The sequence below is a fragment of the Crotalus tigris genome, unplaced genomic scaffold (genome assembly GCF_016545835.1).
Source record: "Crotalus tigris isolate CLP2741 ecotype Arizona unplaced genomic scaffold, ASM1654583v1 scf7180000017573.2180621, whole genome shotgun sequence".
Taxonomy (NCBI): Eukaryota; Metazoa; Chordata; class Lepidosauria; order Squamata; family Viperidae; genus Crotalus; species Crotalus tigris.
The window spans coordinates 736,290-757,985 of NW_024096483.1; the positions used below are offsets into that span (position 1 = coordinate 736,290).

At 41.3% G+C, this 21,696-nt stretch overlaps 1 protein-coding gene across 1 annotated transcript; it reads left to right on the forward strand.

Annotated features, from left to right (window-relative positions):
- Window positions 1-1,088: 1,088 nt before the first annotated feature.
- Window positions 1,089-13,438, forward strand: SHISA2 (shisa family member 2). Its single transcript, XM_039356427.1, has 2 exons — window positions 1,089-2,747; window positions 10,044-13,438. Exons 1-2 carry the CDS (start codon window positions 2,417-2,419, stop codon window positions 10,595-10,597), a joined length of 885 nt encoding a protein of 294 aa, XP_039212361.1. The 5' UTR covers window positions 1,089-2,416; the 3' UTR covers window positions 10,598-13,438.
- The last annotated feature ends 8,258 nt before the right edge of the window (window positions 13,439-21,696 follow it).

A 21,696-nucleotide genomic window follows, 5' to 3' on the forward strand; every position in this document is an offset into this window, starting at 1 on the left:
ATGAGCCTAATTCTTCCCAATATTTCACCCACTTTGATGTGATCCCAGCACCTCCCTTGGTTCCTTTTGTTTATTCTTTCAAACAGGCACTCTGGACTGGTGTTCTTTTCACAAGGAGCCTCCTTGGCCTCTTCTTTCACCTGCTCCTCTGGATGACACTGGACAGCAGGGTTGTGGTTTGCTGGGTCGACTCCCTACGACTGGACCACTGAAGCTTCAATGTGGTCTGTGTGAAATCCATACTTAGGTGAGACAAGCCCAAGAAGGAAGATGAAGATTGTGCAGCTGTTTGTAAACCAGCCTTATTCAAGGTGCTCTCTAGATTTGAGAGATTACAACCCCCATTATTGGCTTCACTGGCAGAGGTAACAGGAGTTATAGCCCAACACAGCGATCAGCAATTATGGCTCCTTTACTACCTACTACCTACTATGGCTCCTTTACTACCTGTGGACTTCAACTCCCAATATTCCTGAGCCAACATGAAGAGTTGGAAATCCACAGGTTGTAAAGGGGCCATAGCTGCCCACCCCTGCTCAGCATCAGTTGCCAAACTCTGGGCAGCAAGAGCTCGAGAAAGGCACCCTTGATGGTAGCAGAAAGAATGAATGGGCGCCCACTTTTTCCTCGTCATGGACCGAGTCTTCTACCCAGCGAAACCCACAGGCAGTCGATCGGGAAACAAGAAGGTACCGTAGTAGCAACTTGCAGCCTTCCCTTCCAGTCTACCAAGGTATCGGAAGAGAGCGTAGCCGGAGCAAAAGGCCGTCGAGCCTTCCTTTCCCCATGAAACGCAACACGAGAGCCCGTCGTTTGACCTGAAAACCTTGGAGACTATCAACCTCCATCTCTCGGGCGAGCCGTCGCTGCTTTTACAATCCCACCCGCTGCTCTTCCCCGCCTCCCTCCTCTCAGGTCTTTGGGGGGGGGAGTGGGGGAGTGAGCCAATCGCTCGGCGGAGGTGAGAAGAGCATCAAAAAGCTCTTTCTCAGCGAACCGGAGAGCGAGCGCCCGGTTCTTGGGGCGCATGCGCGCCTGTAGAGTGTTGGCTGTCTATAATAACAACAGGGAAGGCGAGGGAGCGAAAGAGTCCGTGCGCAGCACCAGTAGCTCCTGGCTGCCGCGTCAGGAACCTCCGCTAGGAGTTTTGCGATTGCCAGCTGGGAGGATCGGAAGGTAAAGTACAGGCGAGAGCTGCTTCTGGGCTCCTGCTCGCCTCTCCAAACCAGAGGAAACAGCGGTCGATTGGGAACCGTGCCGGGCACGGCAGGGAAGAGAGCGCGGGAGCGGGAGATTGCGCTCCAGAGCGGCTCTTTCCGACCCCGCTCCGCTATTCCAGCTAGACATTTCCACGAAGCTCCATGGGCATAAAGGAGTTCGACCGGGATCTTCACTTTCGGATATGGGGACTTCCCTCTCCGGACTTAGAGGGGCAAGAACTGGGAAGATGAGAAGCTGCTGAAGGTGCTCCTGCAGCGGGTGCGAGCTGAAAGCCAGGCGCGCGAGAGAGGGGGCGGTGTCCCTCTCCAGCCGCCAGGTCGGCCCCTGAACCCCTTCCCCAGTCTCCGCCAGCCACGCGCACCGAGGGATCTCCGGGTGTGTTATGGTTCCCGGAGTGCTTTGCTCAGTACCGCTTGTCTGGGAGCGGCCGCCCCAAGGTCGCCTTTCCTGCCTTTTCGTTTCTAAGAGGGACTCGTTGCCTCGGGCTCTGCCTCCCGGCCAAAGCGAAGGTGTTTCCCCTCCTCCGGGCTGGGATAATTGCGCCCTCGGGTTCCCTCGTCGTGTCCACGTTTCCAGCATCCGCGGTCTCCCTCGGATTTATGACAAAGCGACTCCCGCGCGAGATGCTGAAGTTCCTCCACAGCCAAGAGTTTGCGGGGCGACCAAGTGGGGCTAGAAGGCCCTGCTTCGCGAAGTGACTTGGCAGAGGAGGAGAACCGAAGAGTCAGTTTTGGATTCCGCTGGGCTTCTCCGCCTCCCGTTGGTGCCGGCCAGGAGCGGGTGGACTGCGGGGCTGTTTACCTCAGCCCAATCCCTTCGGCAGACCGCTCTTTTTCTTGTCCTTTGGTCTTTCAAAACTCCTTCCCCCCTTCTCCCCCCCCCGTTCCTGACCAGTTGCTGTAGCGAGGTGACAGCGAGTTGGCACTTAGTTCGGGGCTCGTCTGTTAGTAGCACCCACCCCCTTGACACTCTACGCCTGACTTCCCAGCGGAGCGCGTCTTCCGTGTCTCCCGAAATCTTTATCTCTTTTCTTTCTCTCTCGCGCGCGGGCACACAAAACTTCTCTAATCGCTGCCTCTGTCAATCCAGGCAGCCAGAAGAGGGGCGGGCAGCCTGCGTAGTTGACGGAGCCTCCAAATCGGGGGCAAGAGCCGCCGCGGCTCTCCGCCCGGCCGCCCTCCCGCCTCGTGGTGCCATGTGGCGGGGCCGGCCTTCGCAGCTGCTGGCGGCGCCCGGAGGGCGGCTTCTGCTGCTGCTCCTGCTGGTTGGACTGAGGGCGCGGGGGGCGCTGGCCAGCGGCGAGTATTGCCACGGCTGGCAGGATGGGGCGTCCTGGCGGGAAGGTTTCCAGTGTCCGGAGCATTTTGACGACGGCGACGCCACCATTTGCTGCGGCACCTGCGCGCTTCGCTATTGCTGCTCTCGGCCGGAGGTCCGCCTGGATCAAGGCGTGTGCGACAACGACCGACAACAGGGCGGAGCGGAGCACGGCCGGCCGGACAAAGACGTGCCAGACAGCGCGGCAGGTACGGAGCGGGGAGCCTCGTATTCCCACAGTTGCATGGCTCTTCTCCCGTTGCACTCTCTCTAAAGTTATCCTTTTCTCCTTGGCTTTCATGATTGTGCGTATTTCCTTTAGCATTGCCTGTGTATAGAGGGAGTCCTCAACTTACGACCACAAGGGAGTCCAACATTGTCGCTGCTGAGACACTTGTTAAGTGAGTTTTGCCCCACTTTATGACCTTTCTGGCCACTGTTATTAACTGAATCACTGCAATTGTTCAGTTAGTAACATGATTGTTAAGTGAATCTGGCTTCCCAATTGACTTTGTTTGTCAAAAGGTTGCAAAAGGGGATCACATGACCCTGGGACACTGCAACTATCATAAGTATTCAAGTATTTGAATTTTGATCACGTGACCATGGGGATTCTGTCATGGTAATAAGTACGAAAAATGATAATAAACCACTGTTTTCAGTATCATAACTTCCAACAGTCACTAAATGAACTGATGTAAATCAAGGACTATTTGTATTAGCACAGCTTAAAGGGCAATCAGCAGCACCATGTTGCTTGGGAATATGGGTTTATTATGGAAGATATTATTTCTGATAATATATAAATATGATGAGTGTCCATCATTCTGGTACTTATCACTGGTACTTGCCCAGTCAGTCAATCTGGGATTCTTATTGAATAATTTGGATGTTTCAGGCTGGGCGCTAATGCCAGATCTGGCTTATCCTACTTCTCCTCTAGTCCTTGATTCTCTTTGGATATTTTGGACTTCAGGGTTTTAGATCCAGCTTTAGCTCCACCTTTGGGCCCCGGATGGGCTATGGCAGGCAAAACAAATCTACCAGTTTACCTGACTCAGCAGTAGGAGCCCATGTAAGATCTAGATGTATTTTCCTCTCTGACTTTAGTAGCACTTAATAGATATCAGATGTGCATGTATTTGTTGAGACACAAATTATAATTTCTTGAATAGAATATACTGTTTAAAAAACTCAATTTATTAAATGTAGAGGACTTGAAAGTGACTTAAAAACAAACTCATTTAACACGAAGTGCTTAGTTATCTGGATGCATATGGATATTATTGATGAGATGGAAAATATGTATTTTAAATTGAAATGCATTTTATTTAGCCTCTTTGTATTCACTCACATAGCAAGAGATGTTTAGAGCATTCTGCCAAACACAATGTTAATATCTGTATAGTTATCCTAAGTTCAGGAATTCCTTTATATTTGCCTTTGTGAAAAGTTTAAGAATACTAGTTTTAAAACAAGTTACTTGTGATGTATATCCCACCTGTGAAACTTTCTGAAACTTTCATAAACGTTTTCCCAAGCTGCTTCCCTCAAAATCCCTTAAATTTATTGTACCATCATCACAGTGCATAAAACCATCATCTATCCACATACAAAGCTCCATTTATTGCTTTGATCTGTCAATGTCCTCATTATTTTTTCCTCCTAAACTTTTGTGACTCAAATAACCCAAGAAAACTGAACAACACACTTATACTCAGCAGACTTTTCAGTGTGAGAAGACATAAACTTGAGATGTTTTCTGAATTGAAATAAATGGCTTAAAGTTCAGGGTTGAGAAATGCATGATAATTCAACAGCCTGTAGAATACCATGGTGCAGAAGGCAACTGAAAATATAATTATAATTTTGTGCGCTAAGAGCAGGAATTGAAAAGAGTACAGTCATAAAAAGAAACATGAAAAGATTTTCATGGTATAAGCACATGATGTCTCCATCAACTCATGTCTCAGTTTTAAATGTCTATAAGCTGCAGTCATTTAGTTGGCAGTTAGTACCATTTCACCCAATTGGTCTAACTTTTAGTATGTATAAGATCTGTTGCCATCCCCTGATATAATTTTTTTAGCAAAAAAGCAGTTAAGAGTTTATTGAACTACCCTCCTGGAAACAGACTGAACCACATATTTAAAGTATAGGTAATCTTCAATTTATGATCACAATTGGGACCAGAATTTCCGTTACTAAGCAAGGTACCCAATTTTATGATCTTTTTTGCCCTGTTAAGTGAATCACTGAAGTTGTTAAATGTAGAAGAAGAGATGGCATAACCTTGGGGGGAGGCGGAATGAAAAGGGGGACATCAGCAAGAATCCCTAGACAAAGTCTAACCCCCCCACTTCCCCCCCCCACTTGGTGCTGTTGACCCTTAACTAACTCTAAGCAAATGCCCACCGTGGTTGAGAAAATCCCTGTGGTTGAGAATATCCCTGTGGGTAGGATTTTAGTAGTAAATCAGCTTAATTGAATCTTCACTTGTGGATCTGGTCTTTCACACCCAACATTAAGTGAACCACGTGGTCATTAAATAAATTGACTTTGTTAGAAATCATTGGGAAAGCCACAAATGTGATCATATAAACCCAGGATGCTGCAACTATTGTAAATTCATAAATGCATGTTGGTTGCCAAATGCCCAAATTTTGATCTCATGACCATGAGGATGCCATAGTGGTTGCTGTAATATTAATGATTTGTACGGTAAAATGCATATGGTCAAAGAAATGATGGTGCGAGGGTTTCTTTTAGTTTTTAAGAAGATAAAGTGAAAAACAACTTGTAAAAAGAGCAATATCCTATTAGGGCATAGATATAAAAGAATCCTCCCTTGCTGGATTGTACAGTTAATTATGAATATAGTAGACAGTAAAATTCACAGGGATTTGGAGTGGGGCACTTTTAAGCAGAAGCTAGCCGTGACATAACAATATAATTAATTGTTGTGATATGTTGGTTAAGGTATGGTTGGACAAAAGTTTGGAGGTTAGGTTTCAATCTTCCTTCAGCCACAGAAACTTCACATTGTTACTTAGCACCAATTGCTTTCTCCCTGCCCATCCTGATTCAACATACACACAAGAGAATGCAGATACAGTTGAATTTGGGGTCCTAAGTGCTCTCTGAGCTTGGCTGTTTCCTTGTAGACATTTCAGAACACTGATGATATCTAGTTTGCTAATGAAAAGGCTGCAAAAAAATAACCAAGCTCAGAGACCAGCAGGGATCCCCAGAGAAGAAAACTGTTAAAATGGGATATAAAGGATATGTTTTCTTTTGGAACTATTTTTTTTATTTCATTGCAAGTTTAATATATTAATTTAACCAGTTATCTAATACTCATGTTTTTGTATGTGCCCATATTTGCGTATTAATTTAACCAGTTATTTAAAACTCAAGATGTTTCTGTATGTGCTCATGTTTGTGTATTTATATAATCAACTGTGCATGCATTCTCTTCAGAGTCAAAAAATTTCACCATCAACAGGGTCTTCTGAACAAACTCTGCTTGAGCAGTGGTTTCAGTTATGGAAGGAAGACTGGACTCCTCAATTGAACTGGACTTGTCATATGCCAGAACGTTGATATAAATGCAAAGCTAACAGGACATCCATTTCCCTTAGGGGTATTGTTAAGTAATTCTAGACTCTAAATGGTTTTGTGGGGCAGGGTCCCCTTTTTAAAGATATGTATATTACCTGTTTCATTCATTTGGGAGGGTCATTTCTTAATTGAGGTTGGCTTTAGAGTCCTATATTAAAGTCCTGCTGGTATCGTCGTCATCGTGTAGAATACTATTCATAGATCTGAATAGTACATTATAATAATGCTATTGTGGATAAGAAGCCATAGAAATATAATTTCTGCTGGGCTCCAGAGCAGATGTATCTGAGCCCATAAGGAAGTATCTTCAGGGCAACCTAAAATCATGTCAGAGACTGATATGGCCCAGTTTGCATGGATTAAAATGTAATCTGCTACAATAATGTCCCAAATATTAACTGTAACATGTTCTTATTTCTATCCTCCATACAGATTTTAATCATCTTGCTTAATTAATACTATAATCACAGGACACAATCGGCCATTAACTAGCCAGCTACCTTTTAGGATAGCATAATAGTAAAATAGTAGAATAATAAACAATGTTGGGATTGTTCTTGAACTGGAACTGAAGCGTGCAACTATTTTGTGAGTCTTCCAATTGCTCAAATAAGAGTTATTATCTTAATATGGATTTTGGATAATTTACTTAATTGCATATGGGAGTTATTTTAGCATTAACCAAGCTCATTGCAATAATCAACGCATATCATATACATTACTTTAATTGTGTTTGGTTATTCTAACATTGCAGATGAGCTATGGGGGCTGATGAACTGCCCTAGCCTTCCCCAGTCTGATATTTCGGATACAGCTCTCTTCTGCCATATTTAGTATATCCAGTGATAGGGTGTGATGGTAACTGATGGTGTAAAATATGTGAAGACCACCATTTGAGGGGAAACTAGCAAATCTCCTTGTTTACATTAGGGAATGGATTCTTAACTATGAGTTGGGACTTCCTGCTTCCATATCAGTTTTGTGCCTTCAAGCCAGTGTTGAGTCCAGGCAACTGCTTGGATTAGTCCCTGTAGTTTTAGTGGCAAAATTTTGGAAGTAGTTTACTATTGCCTCCTTCTTCTTCTTAAGGCTGAAACACAGTGACTAGCCCAAAGTCACTTTCATAGCTAAAGTGGGACTAGAATTCATGGTCTACCAATTTCTAGCCTGGTGCATTAACCAGTACACCAAACTGGCCCTCCTTTCTGCTCTTAGTTATCAGTTATGTTACACAACAGTGTTAAAAATCATTGTTTCCTTAATTAAGCTAGGTTTCTGCATTTGGACCAAACACTAAACCACTAATAATCATATTGGTGGGATATCTTAGGCTGGTTTATGATCCAGCTAGTATGATAGCTAAAACATGTTCTATTTTATGCTGAAAGTCATGGGACATTGGGAGGCTGTATCCTTCAGCTTAAAAAAAATATTCCCTAAAAGAAAAAACTGTTTTGGCCTGATTCAGTATGCATTCAGGGAACAATCTGGAGAGACGGATTGGATTCCCTTCTGTGCCTGGAAGAACATTTGATTTTAATTGCTAATTCTCTCCAAATTGTAGAAATTCCAGAGCAATATACTTTAGACCTGTGACAGGTAACTTGATGCCTTCCAGATGTTTTGAACCTTGGTTCTCTTCCCATATTGACTCAGATTCATTGGCAAAACTGGAAAAAAAGTAGACATGTCTTAAGTTATTAGTAATCTCACCCACAATCTCTTTTATATTTTATCTTCTTCTTCTTGTGCCATATCCGTTATTGGACATTGGCGATCATGTTGGCGATCCTGTTTTTATCAGCAGCCTCACGAAAAAGTGCTGCTGAGTTTTGTCCAAACCAGTCCCTTAGATTTTGAAGCCACGATGTTCTTCTTCTGCCTGGACCTCATTTGCCTTCAATCTTTCCCTGGAGGATTAAATGGAATATGCCGTATTTTTCTGGGTGTTGCATCACATGTCTGAAATATTCTAATTTTCGTTTTTTAATTGTTTGATGATTTCCCTTGGCTTTCCCAGGCGGCTTATCACCTCCTCATTTCTGATCTTGTCAACCCAGCTTATACATAACAGCTGCCTGTAAATCCACATTTCAAATGCTTCTAGTCTCTTCAGGTGGCCTTCTGTCAGAGACCAACTCTCTACTCCATAGAGCAGGATAGAAAAAATATAGCATCTGACAAGCCTGATTTTCAGTCTTAGGCTTATGTCGTGTCTGCAAAAGACCTTTTTCATTTTGAAGAATGCTGTTCGGGCTTTTTCTATCCTTGTTTTTACTTCAGTGGTCATGTCCCAGCTTTCATTTAAATTAGAACCAAGGTGCGTGATCCTTTCAACTTATATTTTATAACATATTGAATTTTCATTTCCCCCCCGTCCTCCCATTATAGGAAGAGTGAATATATTTGTTTTACTTTCTAGATGGTAGCATTTGCTATAACATCTCAATAAAATTATCTCAAACAGATCTATCATTTCACTAACAATATTTTATACTGATTTTCTAATTTTAAAAAAAATCTAGAAAAATGAGGCTCTTTAACAAAAAGAGCCAAAAGTAATATCAGCTCATATAACAGTTTAACTTGGGTGTTGCAATATTATGAATGAATAAATAGCATTATTTCAGAATCCTTCCTGTGTGATTTATATTCCAAACTAAACCTAGCCTTTTGACCTCTGAAGAAACCTTTGCTCAATTGCTTTCAAGCAATTTTTCTCCTGAAATTTATGAATTCATCAGAAATTATATTATAATTGGGGCTAATTATTCATTATTCAGCTAACTAACTATCCTTGGATGATCTACAAAAGTAATCAGGCGTAGTATTTGAATGGGGGAACCACGTAAGAATTTAAATTACACTAAATTGGGAAACGAGTAAAAGAAGAAACCCAAACAACCCATTCTGATACTGTGTTTATATTGTCAACATGAACTGTGTTTGACCCAAAAGTTTATCCTTATTTCTGTTCCTGAGAAAGCTGCATATTACAAGAAATGATTGATTCATTTATACTTGTATGTGTAGGGTGAATCTGGAAGAAGGCAATGGCAAACCTCTTCTGATTAGTAACAACAAAATACAGTTTCTCTAGATCAGTAATTCTCAACCTTTTTAATGCCGCGACCCCCAACCGGTCGTAAGTCGAGGACTAAACTGGTCGTAAGTCAAGGACTAAACCAGTTGTAAGTCGAGGACTACCCAACTGATCGTAAGTCGAGGACTTTCTCTGCCCGGGAGCACCGCGCATGCGTGGTGCCACCACCTGCGCCGGCTGAGGCGTAGCTGGCAAGCAGCAGAGATGGAGCAGGCCGACCACCGGCTGGGCCACCATCTGGCCCAGCCCAAGGGAGGTAAGGCACCCGCCGGAAAAGGGGAAAAAAATGGCGGACAGCCTTGCTTGGCGACCCCCGTGAAATGGTCGATCAACCCCAAATGGGGTCGCGACCCATAGGTTGAGAACCGCTGCTCTAGATTCAAGAGGAGTGGGGCTCAACCTAACTTATATATGTATGTGTGTGTCTGTGTGTGTGTGTGTGTGTGTGTGATGGGAAAGAGAGGAAATCTTGTTATGCATGTTGCAATTTTTGCCAGCACTTCTGGGCTTTGTGTCTGATTGCATTTTGTGAAAAGCTAGTGTTTTCCAAGCCTTCCGGGATATTGAATTCCCCTAATTATCAGCCACATGCTCTGCTATTTGGGAACTATAGTTCAGCATACATGGGAGTTCAATAGATTGGGAAGACTGCTTTACCAATTCCTTGTTTTCTTTTGTTTTGCTGGAGGTAATAAAAGGTAGCCGAAAATGTCTCACTATTGTATAATCTGTATTTTGTCCTAGTAGAATATCCTCACAAGTTTCTCTTTTCTGTTGACAGTGCCTATTTATGTGCCATTCCTTATTGTGGGCTCTGTTTTTGTGGCATTCATTATTCTGGGATCCCTCGTAGCTGCTTGCTGTTGCCGGTGCCTGCGACCCAAGCAAGAACCACAACAGAGCCGGGCTCCTGGAGGGAATAGGATAATGGAGACAATTCCCATGATTCCAAGTGCCAGCACTTCCCGTGGATCCTCCTCACGTCAATCAAGCACAGCTGCCAGCTCCAGTTCAAGTGCCAACTCTGGTGCCAGGGCTGCCCCCACCAGATCACAAGCTAACTGCTGTTTACCAGAGGGGACCATGAATAATGTATATGTCAACATGCCAACTAATTTCTCAGTGCTGAACTGCCAACAGGCCACACAGATAGTGCCTCATCAAGGGCAGTATTTGCACCCCCAGTATGTGGGGTATGCTGTGCAACATGACTCTATGCCCATGGCCTCTGTCCCACCTTTCCTGGATAGCCTGCAAAGCGGGTACAGACCAGTTCAGTCGCCATATCCCCACAGTAATAGTGAACAGAAAATGTACCCTGCAGTGACTGTGTAGCTCTTCAGGAGGGAAGGAAGGAAGAAATCAAAACAGTCAACAGTGATGCATCAAGCAAAGGAGTAGTAACAACAAACTCTACAAAGCAACAATTTGTAAATAATTTTGGAAAACCTGTGCTTCAGACAGTATTTATTCCTGGTTTTCACTGGATACAGTAGCAAAAAGCTGTACGAAGGAACTAGAAATGGTATTTTTAGGTAATGCCTCCATTCCAGTGTATAATTTATAATGGCTAAGAATTACGCTGAAGGAGGCACTGATATTTCTATTACCAAACTTGCATAAATGATTAAATGCCCCTCAGGTACTTCCCATCAGCAGTATTTGCCTATTGAATAGAAGACATTTTGTAATTTGACAAAGACAATATTTTAGGAGTGTCTTGTTTTTAACCTTTTTGTCCTTGGTACAATGACTCTTCATATTGCTGTACTGACAATCATGCTTCACAGTAGTAGGTTAAATGGTGCAATGCTTGTTAATTACAGTCCTAGGAACTTATTGGTTAGCTCAGTGGTAAAATTGTAGTCATTCCACTGTAGGAAGTCCATATTCATATCCTGGTATCCATCTTCCTCCCCCCTTCTCTTGAGTTCTGCAGCAGTTGATTTGAGAGATCTTCTGCTGGAGAATCTGGAGAGCCATAAAAATGGGCAAATAAACTGATCTCATGTGGCAGCTTCATATGTTTTCTTTTCTCATAATGCTTATTTTCCAATGGACTTGAAGTTTTGATTTATAGACTGGGATTTTAAGGAAATAAACCAGCCATGCTCGTTTCAGAAACAAGGAAAATGGGATTTATTTCATAACCTCCTTTTCCAGATAGCAAGTCCTCATTACTCCATAAAAATTGCCTTTCAAAATGTTCTCACTAAGCCAGGGGTAGGCCCTACCCCTACACTAAGCAGTCAGCCACTGTGACAAACCTCCTCAGGAGCATGATTATGTCTGTGTAGTCCCTTGGATTATGGCCATGGTCAATGCAGAAATATTATTTATCTCAGGCATTTTCAGATCACAGTAAATTATTCCAAATAAAATACCCATGAAAGCCCTAATATCTGTTTTATTAATCTGTGAATTTCAGTGTTTGCTCACAAAGGCTACTGCATCCTTTGAAAACTGCATGTGGGAATGTCAGTAATATGAGATTTGTGGATAGTAGCCAATACTTCATCGAACATGTTCCTAACTCCTTTTATATTTGAATGAAATACAAAAGTCACATCTATATCAAGACTTGACATGGGCCTGAGAAAGGGGATTCCTATTTAATATGAGTAAAAAATAACCACATGCTTGGAAAATCCTATACAAGTTTCAACATGGAGTCCAAAGGAAGATTTAAATTAACAACCACAAGAAGAATTATAAATTAACAATAACATTATAAAAACATTACAATGAGACTGTGACAGTCCACAGACATGTAAACATATTTTGGATAGATTGGATAGTTCTTTATGGAAGTTAAAAAGTTTTAAATGGCATTAAATCAAAAAGTATATTGCCCTATACTAACTGATCTTTTACAATATCTCATCACCCTAGTGTTACAGTATATTTAATAATTTCCTATAGAGGTTTATTAGCAGTGACATTGCATTTGATTAATAAATTAGCTCTTAGCTTGAAAATATCTTTTTGGTCTGAATAGATCAATTTGGCTTAAAAATATGCGGTGCTTTGGAGCTAATTGGATTAGATTCACTATCTTCTCAGAGGTAGAATAAGTTTTTCTAGCTGAAACTAAAGTTGATGATCTTGGGCTGCAATCCTCTATATACAGAATTAGAAGTAACTCCAGTTGATATCAGTTGGGCTTACTTCTAAGTGCATAGAGCTGCACTTTCTCATCCTGAAATTCATTGCACATGTCCTGTAACTTAGGTGAAAATCAGGTGAATCTTTTGTTTACTTATTTGGAAAAAAAATAAGTTAAATTGAAAGTATTGTAGAAACTAATTTGCAACTATTTGGGAGAAATGCTTTTCATTGAGAAATTTATGAATGGGAGAAAGTTCATTTTATATTTGTTGATTTAGATTAAACATAAAGGCTTGAATTATGGAATCAAATTGTTTCTGAATGTCACAATAGTGGTATACAATAGAAGAATCGCATGTCTGAGAATAAATGGAACACTTAGTAAATGATTCAACACTAAGCAGAAAATAAAACTTTCCTCAAGGATGTGTGATATAGTAGGAGTGATGCACTTAAGAACTGTAGTAAGGCAAGAAAAGAGAAAGTAAAATGTATGAGTGATGAATGAATGTTATTGAATATGAAAGTGAGTGACCAGTATGAAAGTAGTATATTGAGGTGGTATGTACGTATAGTGAGAATGAATGAGGATCCAATTGCAGAAGGAACTACGAAATAAGAATGATTGGTTGAGACAAAGGCTAACACCTACAAAACTGTTTTATGTTTGAATTGATGAGATCCTCAGAAAAACATGAAGTATAAGGAACAAAAGGCAATGTATGAAGCAGCGTATGAATATGAAGCAAGCAAGGACGGTATGCAAACAGAAAAACCTGGGGGAATTAAATGAATAGTATTGGTATAAGCTAGTTTTCATTATGTTTTTTTTAATGTAATTCTTTTAATCTCTTTGATTTATTAGGTCTTTTCTGTGCTCTGCATAACTTTGCTAACCCTGAAAGGGAAAAACATAATGTGTATTTATGTATATACAGGGAAATGCTTTGAGCTGTAATAAAAATGATTTGTGATGTGGTGTTTTTTACGTCATGTAAAATAAGTAAAATATTGTTAATGTTCAGTTTAATTTTTAAAATTTCTTAAAGAGCATTTGAGTGATTCTTATAAGTGAAAAAAATCTTTTGTTTCATAATAAATATTTTATGGTGTGAATTTTATTTCCTTGTTGTTTGTTGCTACCCATTTTTCAAACCCTAACTCTTTGGTGCCATCAAGTGCTTATATGGAGTTTTGCAGGCCAGTAAGAAACTGCTGCTGGAGTATTCAAGAATGGAGAACCTAGAGACCATATAACTCAACAATTTTGGAAGATGCAAAGCAAAACATAAATTACAGACTGAGATTTCTCTGGAAAAATAAATGCTTTTTCTCAAAGCTCATTTGTCAAGGTGTTCAAGCATATGTATATGCATTTAAGTTGAAGAAGCATCCAGTTAAGACCTAATTAATACGGTGCTAGTTTCCTTGCTGAATTAATATATAAACTTTGTTTCTCATGGAAAGCTGCTATGCTGTAGCTCCCCACTGTATCCAAATCATTTATGTTGTTCCATGTTATAGCCTGCAGCTAAAACTGCTAAAACTATTTGTATCAATTCTTTAGTTGCCAGGCTAAAGAAGCTGTCTTATCATTTCCCCAAACTGACAAACATATAGCAGAACTTTTATATGCTGAAAGTGTAATTCTGCTATCCCAAACATAAAATGGTCTAGAAAAGGTATTGCAAGCTTTGTCTGAATATTACAATGCAAAAGCCCTAGAAATTAAGTATAATAAAGCTACGTTTTGGTCACCATGATGTAAAAAAGATGTTGAGACTCTAGAAAGAGTACAGAGAAGAGCAACAAAGATGATTAGGGGATTGGAGGCTAAAGCATATAAGGAACGGCTGCTGGAATTGGGTATGTCTAGTTTAATGAAGAGAAGGACAAGGGGGGACATGATAGCAGTGTTCCAATATCTCGGGCTGCCACAAAGAAGAGGGAGTCAAGCTATTCTCCAAAGCGCCTGAAGGCAGGACAAGAAGCAACAGGTGGAAATTAATCAAGGAGAGAAGCAACCTAGAACTAAGGAGAAACTTCCTGACAGTTAGAACAATTAACCAGTGGAACAACCTGTCTCCAGAAGCAGTGAATGCGCCAACACTGGACGTTTTTAAGAAGAAACTGGAAAGCCATTTATCCGAAATGGTATAGGGTTTCCTGCCTGAGCAGGGGGTTGGACTAGATGACCTCCAACATGGTTTCCAATTTTATTATTATTATTAAAGTGCTGGTGTTTGCCTATGTAAAATGTCTATGGAATACCTTGTCCTCAAAGCCCGAAGGATATACTACAGACTTTTTATGCTAAAGAAACATTGTATATTCTTGGTGCACTTTAAATGCACTTGTTAGGCCTAGTTTGGGCAAAATTATTATTTGGTTCCCAGATAGGTCCATATAACAATTTTGCCTCCTTGGAAAGAACTCAGACCTCTAAGTTCATCAGAATTTGATTCCAAGTCCCATGTTGCATTTTAAATGTGAACTGAGGCTGGCATCAGTAAAATCAAAACTAGTGCCTGGATACACATTTTTGTATATTGGACTAAACTGTTATTTTCTTCCACAGGTCTCATTCCTTGCTTCCTTTCTGATAATTTTGCCTCCTTTTTGGGCCAAGGCACTACATAAAAAAACTGGAACTCTTGGTTTTTCTTTAATTTAAATGCTTGTGCTAGACTGTATGAGTGTACAGTAGAAGCAATCAAGCAAAGCCTTAAGTAGACCTGATGTCATCCCTAGTTATATATTTCTGAATAGTTTTCACACACCTTTTAGGCTTGCCAAATATCTAAAGAAATTACTGTCCCCAGACTAAAGAAGGCACTAACTTGAGCACAGTTCAACAGGTTTTAGCAGTTTAGAGAGATGATAACAAGGGGATTCCATTCAAATTCAGACAAAATCCACCAATGTCCATGCAGAAAAGGAATGATGCATTCCACCCAACCTCTCTTACTATATTTCTTATTTTCTGCAGACCCTCATTGTCAATTGTTAACTCACATTTAACTAAATGCCCTACTCATTTTGAACAGTTTTATTTAAATTGTTACTTTCAGGCTCGGATGACTATTTCTTTAAATGTGGTCAAATTCTGTCATGGAATAGGTAAGATGCATAGTAATTTTATTGATATGGTTACCTAGTTAGTTAATTAATATTAATTTTATGTATAGCCACAATTAAGAATCTCTCCCCCAGGTCAGAAGGCTAATTTATGGAAAGCTTCTTTGGAACAACCAGATCAGAGTTTCTGAGGTGAAATGGAATATTCTGGAATTATCTGGAATGTTTTATGCCTTGTAGTGTAGATTCATTGCATGTCTAGGTGCATTGAAATTGGACATACAGCTATCAGTGATCTACTTATCCCTCTTTAGTCTGCTTGTTAATACATGTAGAATCTAAAAATGTGAAATCAAGTTTCCTTCAGTATAAGCTTTGCTCCTGGTGACTTCATGGAGATGTCCATACATGGCTATTTTTCTCAGTCTTCGCATCTTTAAAATGCTGAGCATGCTGGCTGGGAAATTGTAGGAGTTGAAATCCACACATCATAAAGTTGCTGAAATTGAGAAACACTGACATGGGGTGAAGCTTTGCTTTGTTTTCTTGGCAGCAAGATGGAAAGTATTTGCCATCTCCTTAAATTTCCAAATCAACCTACAGCATTGATAATCCTTAGAGGTCTCCCATTCAAGTACTAACAAGTTGGATCATCCTTAGCTTCCAGCCTCAGATTGGGATGGGTGGGTGGGATATTTGGGTGCAAATTTGTTTGAACATAGTAGAAGTGCTGTTTGCCTCTAGGATCAGTTCAACATGAAGCCCAGTTCAGCATTCTCCAACAGAGGGTAGGAACTATTATTTCTACCTTCATTAGAATACAATATAATGTAAACCATAATCTCTTTGTGGAATCTGCCCAATGGTGGGATTCAGCCGGTTCACACCAGTTCGGCAGAGCCGGTAGCTAATGTTTTGTTGCCCAGGCCCAGAATGGACTTCCGGAAGCAGCATCCACACAAAGAATTGGTTGTTCACATATTTGAATCCCACCACTGAATCCACCTGTTAGGGCTAAGTGTTATTCTTATTTCCCCCAAGTATGGTGAATACAAACTGCAGCTTTATGTGTGAAATAAGACAAAAATAACCTCTCTTTTGGGTGGCAACATGTATTGCCAATAAGAGTTGCACCAAGAAATAAGAACTTAAACTGAACTTAAACACGGGTAAGAGGCACTATTAAGGCTTACCCTATGGTGGTAAGGACACAATAGGCAACAATACTTCTACTCCCTTACTGCGTCCATAGATTGCCACCCAGTGGCCTAGTTTCAGCTGACCCATGCCCTTTGCAGCAAAGGGAATCAAGAAGGTCACCTTCAAGGCCAGGCAGAAGCTTAGAGCATCTGCTGAAAAATTATGTCAATTAATTCCCAGTTAAAACCCAGCCTTAGGAAGGTACCAATATGAGTTGGCGATCAGAAGGCAAGAGCAGCGTTCACAGGTATGGCCATGTGTTTGATCTTGCCAGCGCTGAGGCCATATCCCGAGATGGTACCAAGGATGGCCAATTGCTCAAGGAAGCCTGGCTATCCGACGAGAATTCAATCAATCGTTATATAGACTTCTTACCTGCTTATCAAACACTTAGGGAGTGGGAGGGACAGCGCCGTGACTCACAATGAATGCAACCAGCTCGCTCTTTGCAGGATCAAAACGGTGTGGCTGTAGGTGAAATAATCGCAACCCCCAGGGAGGACAACGAGTCTGTAGCTCGCTCTGAATTGAATTCTGAGACGGACACTCAGGCTCCACTAGAAGAGAGGGGGGAGGGGGGCAAAGAGCTAAAGCAACTGGATAACCAGCCTTGGGGCATTTGCACGCATGCCAGGAGAGCAACTGCGAGCGGGGGAGCAGCTTTTCAACCCACTAACATGCTGACAGGTACGGGACGATTAAAAACATTACGGCTGATTGAAGCAAGCAGACTGGTGACTTGTTCAAAGAGCAAGGCACAGGAGCAGCGGGCTATTTAAGTAAACTCCTGGATCCTTTATTTTTACTCTGACGACGTCAACAGTTTGGCCGATGAAAGTTAAGTGGTTTGTACATTAAACAGTCTTCTTTAGACCTTCATCCTGGTGTTTGATTCTTTCTTTGTTTTTCTAACATGCACACACCCAGGATTCATATTTTTAATGTGATTATATATATATATATATATATATATATATATATATATATATATACATACATACACATATATATATGTAGGTCTTTGGTGACGTTTCGACGAAGTCCCATTCGCCATCTTCAGGCTGGTGTTTTCAGCTTCGTGCTTCGAGCAGCAATGTGTGGTCTTAGCTGTTTCTTCCTTTTAACTGCCAGTGGGGGTATGAACTGATTGGGTGGGAGCTTGGCTGTGTTCTGATTGTGTGGAGGTGTGTTCTGATTGGTTAGGGGCTTGGCTGTGCTCTGATTGGCTGGGGGGTTGGCTGTGCTCTGATTGGCTGGGGGGTTGGCTGTGCTCTGATTGGCTGGGGGAGTGTTATGTTTGGTTGTGCTCAGGTTAGTCTGAGTTGCAGAGGGGTTTAAGATTTTAAACCTTGCTATTTTTTGGCTTCGCGTTCGTGGTCATGCCTCCTCTTCATGGAGGGTGTCCGTTTGCTTCATGTATGGATTCGAGGGGTTTAAAGTGGCTAATGATGCAGCTGTGGTCTGGCTTCGGGTTTGTGGTCATGCCTCATCATCGGTGTGGCTTTGGGTTTGTTTTTTGCATGGATGTGTGGTGGTGACATCCTGTGTGGTTTTTGTGAGTGTGGGTCTGGTATCATTTTTTGTGTTAGGGAGTCGTTTGTCAATAAGGGCGGGTTTCCAAATGGCTGGTAGGCGGGAGGTATCATCTCGCTTGTTCATGCTGTGTGGGCGTTTTTCTATCTCGATGGCTTCTCTGATTATTCTGTTATTAAAATGTTCACTTTTGGCAATGGTTCTGGTATTTTTAAAGTCAATTTCATGTCCTGTGGCTTTAAGGTGTTGGACCAGGGAAGATGTTGGTTCCTCTTTTTTGACTGAGTTCTTATGTTCTTCAATGCGTGCACTTATTCTTCTGTTGGTTTGTCCGATGTATGTGGTGGGACAAGTGGTGCATGGGATTTTGTATACTCCTTGATTTTCTAATTCAATTTTATCTTTGGGGTTTCTAAGGATGGTGGATATTTTTCTGTTTGTGCAGAATGCTGTTTTGATGTTGTGTTTATGGAGGATCTTACTGATTCTGTCTGTGGTGCCTTTTATGTATGGGAGGAGGGCTTTGTCGTTTTCTTGTTCAGTGGGGTTTCATCCCCACTGAAACCATTATATGTGGAGTTGAAACCAGCCTGACCAAAATCAACCCCCACGACGCTAACAGAATCAGACTCGAAATAACCAACATCCTCTGCACCAGCAAGCCACCCAAAAGCAACTTACCCAAAGAGGAACAGACAGCACTACGTAACCTGAAAGAAGACACCAGCATAATAATCCTACCAGCAGACAAGGGCAACGCCACGGTGGTTATGAACACATCTGACTACCAAACCAAATTAACCAACCTACTCCAAGACTCCACATACAAAACCCTAAATACAGATTCCACCACCTACCTGGAAAAAACCACCAGATCCAAAATAAAAGCCACCCCCATTAGTGAAGAGATCCAGCAAAGAATCGTTCCCAGAGAGACATCATCCAGATGCCCCAAACTCTATGGTCTCCCCAAGATACACAAAGAAGGAACCCCACTCAGACCTATAGTCAGCTCCATAGGCTCACCTCTACAAAACCTAGCCAAATTTCTCGCCAAACAACTACAGCCCTATGCAGAATCCATCACTTCACACGTAAAAAACTCATTCCAGTTTATAGAGATCATAAAGAAACAAAACTTACAGCCAAGCGACCTACTAGTGAGCTTCGATGTCATATCCCTCTTCACCCAAGTGCCTATCAAAGAAGCCTTGACAGCTATTCAAAACAAATATAACCCCCCCAAACACATCTTAGATCTGACCAACCACTGCCTATCCAGCCATTTGGAAACCCGCCCTTATTGACAAACGACTCTCTAACACAAAAAATGATACCAGACCCACACTCACAAAAACCACACAGGATGTCACCACTACACATCCACGCAAAAAACAAACCCAAAGCCACACCGATGATGAGGCACGACCACAAACCAGAAGCCAGACCACAGCTGCATCATTAGCCACTTTAAACCCCTCCAATCCATACATGAAGCAAACTGACACCCTCCATGAAGAGGAGGCACGACCACGAACGCGAAGCCAAAAAATAGCAAGGCAGCCCAAAATCTTAAACCCCTCTGCAACTCAGACTAACCTGAGCACAACCAAACAGAACACTCCCCCAGCCAATCAGAGCACAGCCAACCCCCCAGCCAATCAGAGCACAGCCAAGCCCCTAACCAATCAGAACACACCTCCACCCAATCAGAACACAGCCAAGCTCCCACCCAATCAGTTCATACCCCCACTGGCAGTTAAAAGGAAGAAACAGCTAAGACCACACATTGCTGCTCGAAGCACGAAGCTGAAAACACCAGCCTGAAGATGACGAATGGGACTTCGTCGAAACGTCGCCAAGACACTTCCAATTTTACGCGGGAGAAAACCCGAACAACCAAAGACCTACATACAAACACCCGCGAAAACCTCAGAAAACAAATATATATATATATATATATATATATATATATATATATATATATATATATATATATATATACACACATATATATATATACTATATAATCCTTTACTTACAACAGTTCGCTTAGTGACCATTCAAAGTTATGACCACACTGAAAAGTGACATGATCATTTTTCACAGTTACGACCTTTGCAGCATCCCCATGATCACATGATCAAAATTCAGATGCTTGGCAACTGGTTCATGTTTATGACCATTGCTGTGTCCCAGCAGTCATGGGATCAGCTTTTGAGACCTTCTGACAGACAAAGTCAACGGGGAAGCCTGATTCACTTAAGCACCAGGCTACTAGCTTATCAACTACAATGATTCACTTAACAGCTGAGGCAAGAAAGGTCATAAAATGAGGCAATACTCACTTAACAAATGTCTCAACAACTTAAATTTTGGGCTCAATTGTGGTCATAAGCTAAGGACTATCTATATACATACTGTATATACATACACCCGCAGAAATATATTTTAATAATTATATAAAATAACTATATGTAAAGAATTGTAACTATTATTAAAATGATTTAGTATACCTTTTCCCCTTTCTCCTTTGTTGCATTTTAACTGCTTTTTATGTGTATGTTTTTTCTTTGACAATATATGCATGTTTATCTTTCTGTTTTATCCCATTTCTTTTTTGTCGTTATTTCAAAAGCAATCAAAGATCTACATCTACATGAAATCGTTGGGGTAAATCATCATTGCTATCAGGTGATGTACCAACTTAAAGTTTCCAAGATTGAGAAACACTGATCTAGTCCATACTGAGCAGTGGAGATCTACATTTGTCTCCCTGTCCCGTTTTATGAATCTTATAGCCCACTCCAAAATCATGCCATCAAAATCTTGCCACAAACCACTGAATGAAAAGAACACAATGATCTCCTTTTTTTGTTTTTATTTATTTAAAATAAACACTTTAAATAGTTTTTCCTAAGACGACAAATATGGTTAGTGGTTCCAGAATTTCAGGGACATTCTACACAATGGGAGCTGTGTCCATAAGGCTAGCTCCATAACAGAGTTCAAACCTCAGAAGCCATCACATCCACCTTTTTTCTATTGTAAGGCATCAGGATCTTAAGCAAGTTGATTGTAAGGAATTTATAGGAAATAGAAGACAGATAACATTTTTTGTTTGACCCATTGTTCATTGTCTCTTGGGCTATTCTAAACAATTTCTCCCTTTTCCACAATATTTACCCTGCATATATGCCTGCCTTTAGCCGTAGTTCAACACTCCCATTGAGATTTAATCTGCTGTTTGTATAAACAGACTGCTGCTTAGTTAATTCCATTTCACATTTCCTCCACAATCTGTACACAGTGTATACAGCTGTATACAGTATCCTGAACTTAACATCATCAAGCTTTGACAGATTTGTTTTCTTGCTTATTCCATGACACCGTATGTAAACCTTGTCTCAGAATTGGAAATACCCAAGTCATATACTTTTCTTCCCAGGAGACTACTTCCATCCATGAAAATATGAGATATATATATCTGACAGCTCTATAAAACTCATTATTCT

Coding starts and splice junctions, on each gene's coding strand:
- SHISA2 (XM_039356427.1), top strand. CDS start 2,417: ATGTGGCGGGGCCGGCCTTCGCAGCTGCTGGCGGCGCCCGGAGGGCGG. Junction 2,748..10,043: donor CGTGCCAGACAGCGCGGCAG/GTACGGAGCGGG, acceptor TTCTGTTGACAG/TGCCTATTTATGTGCCATTC.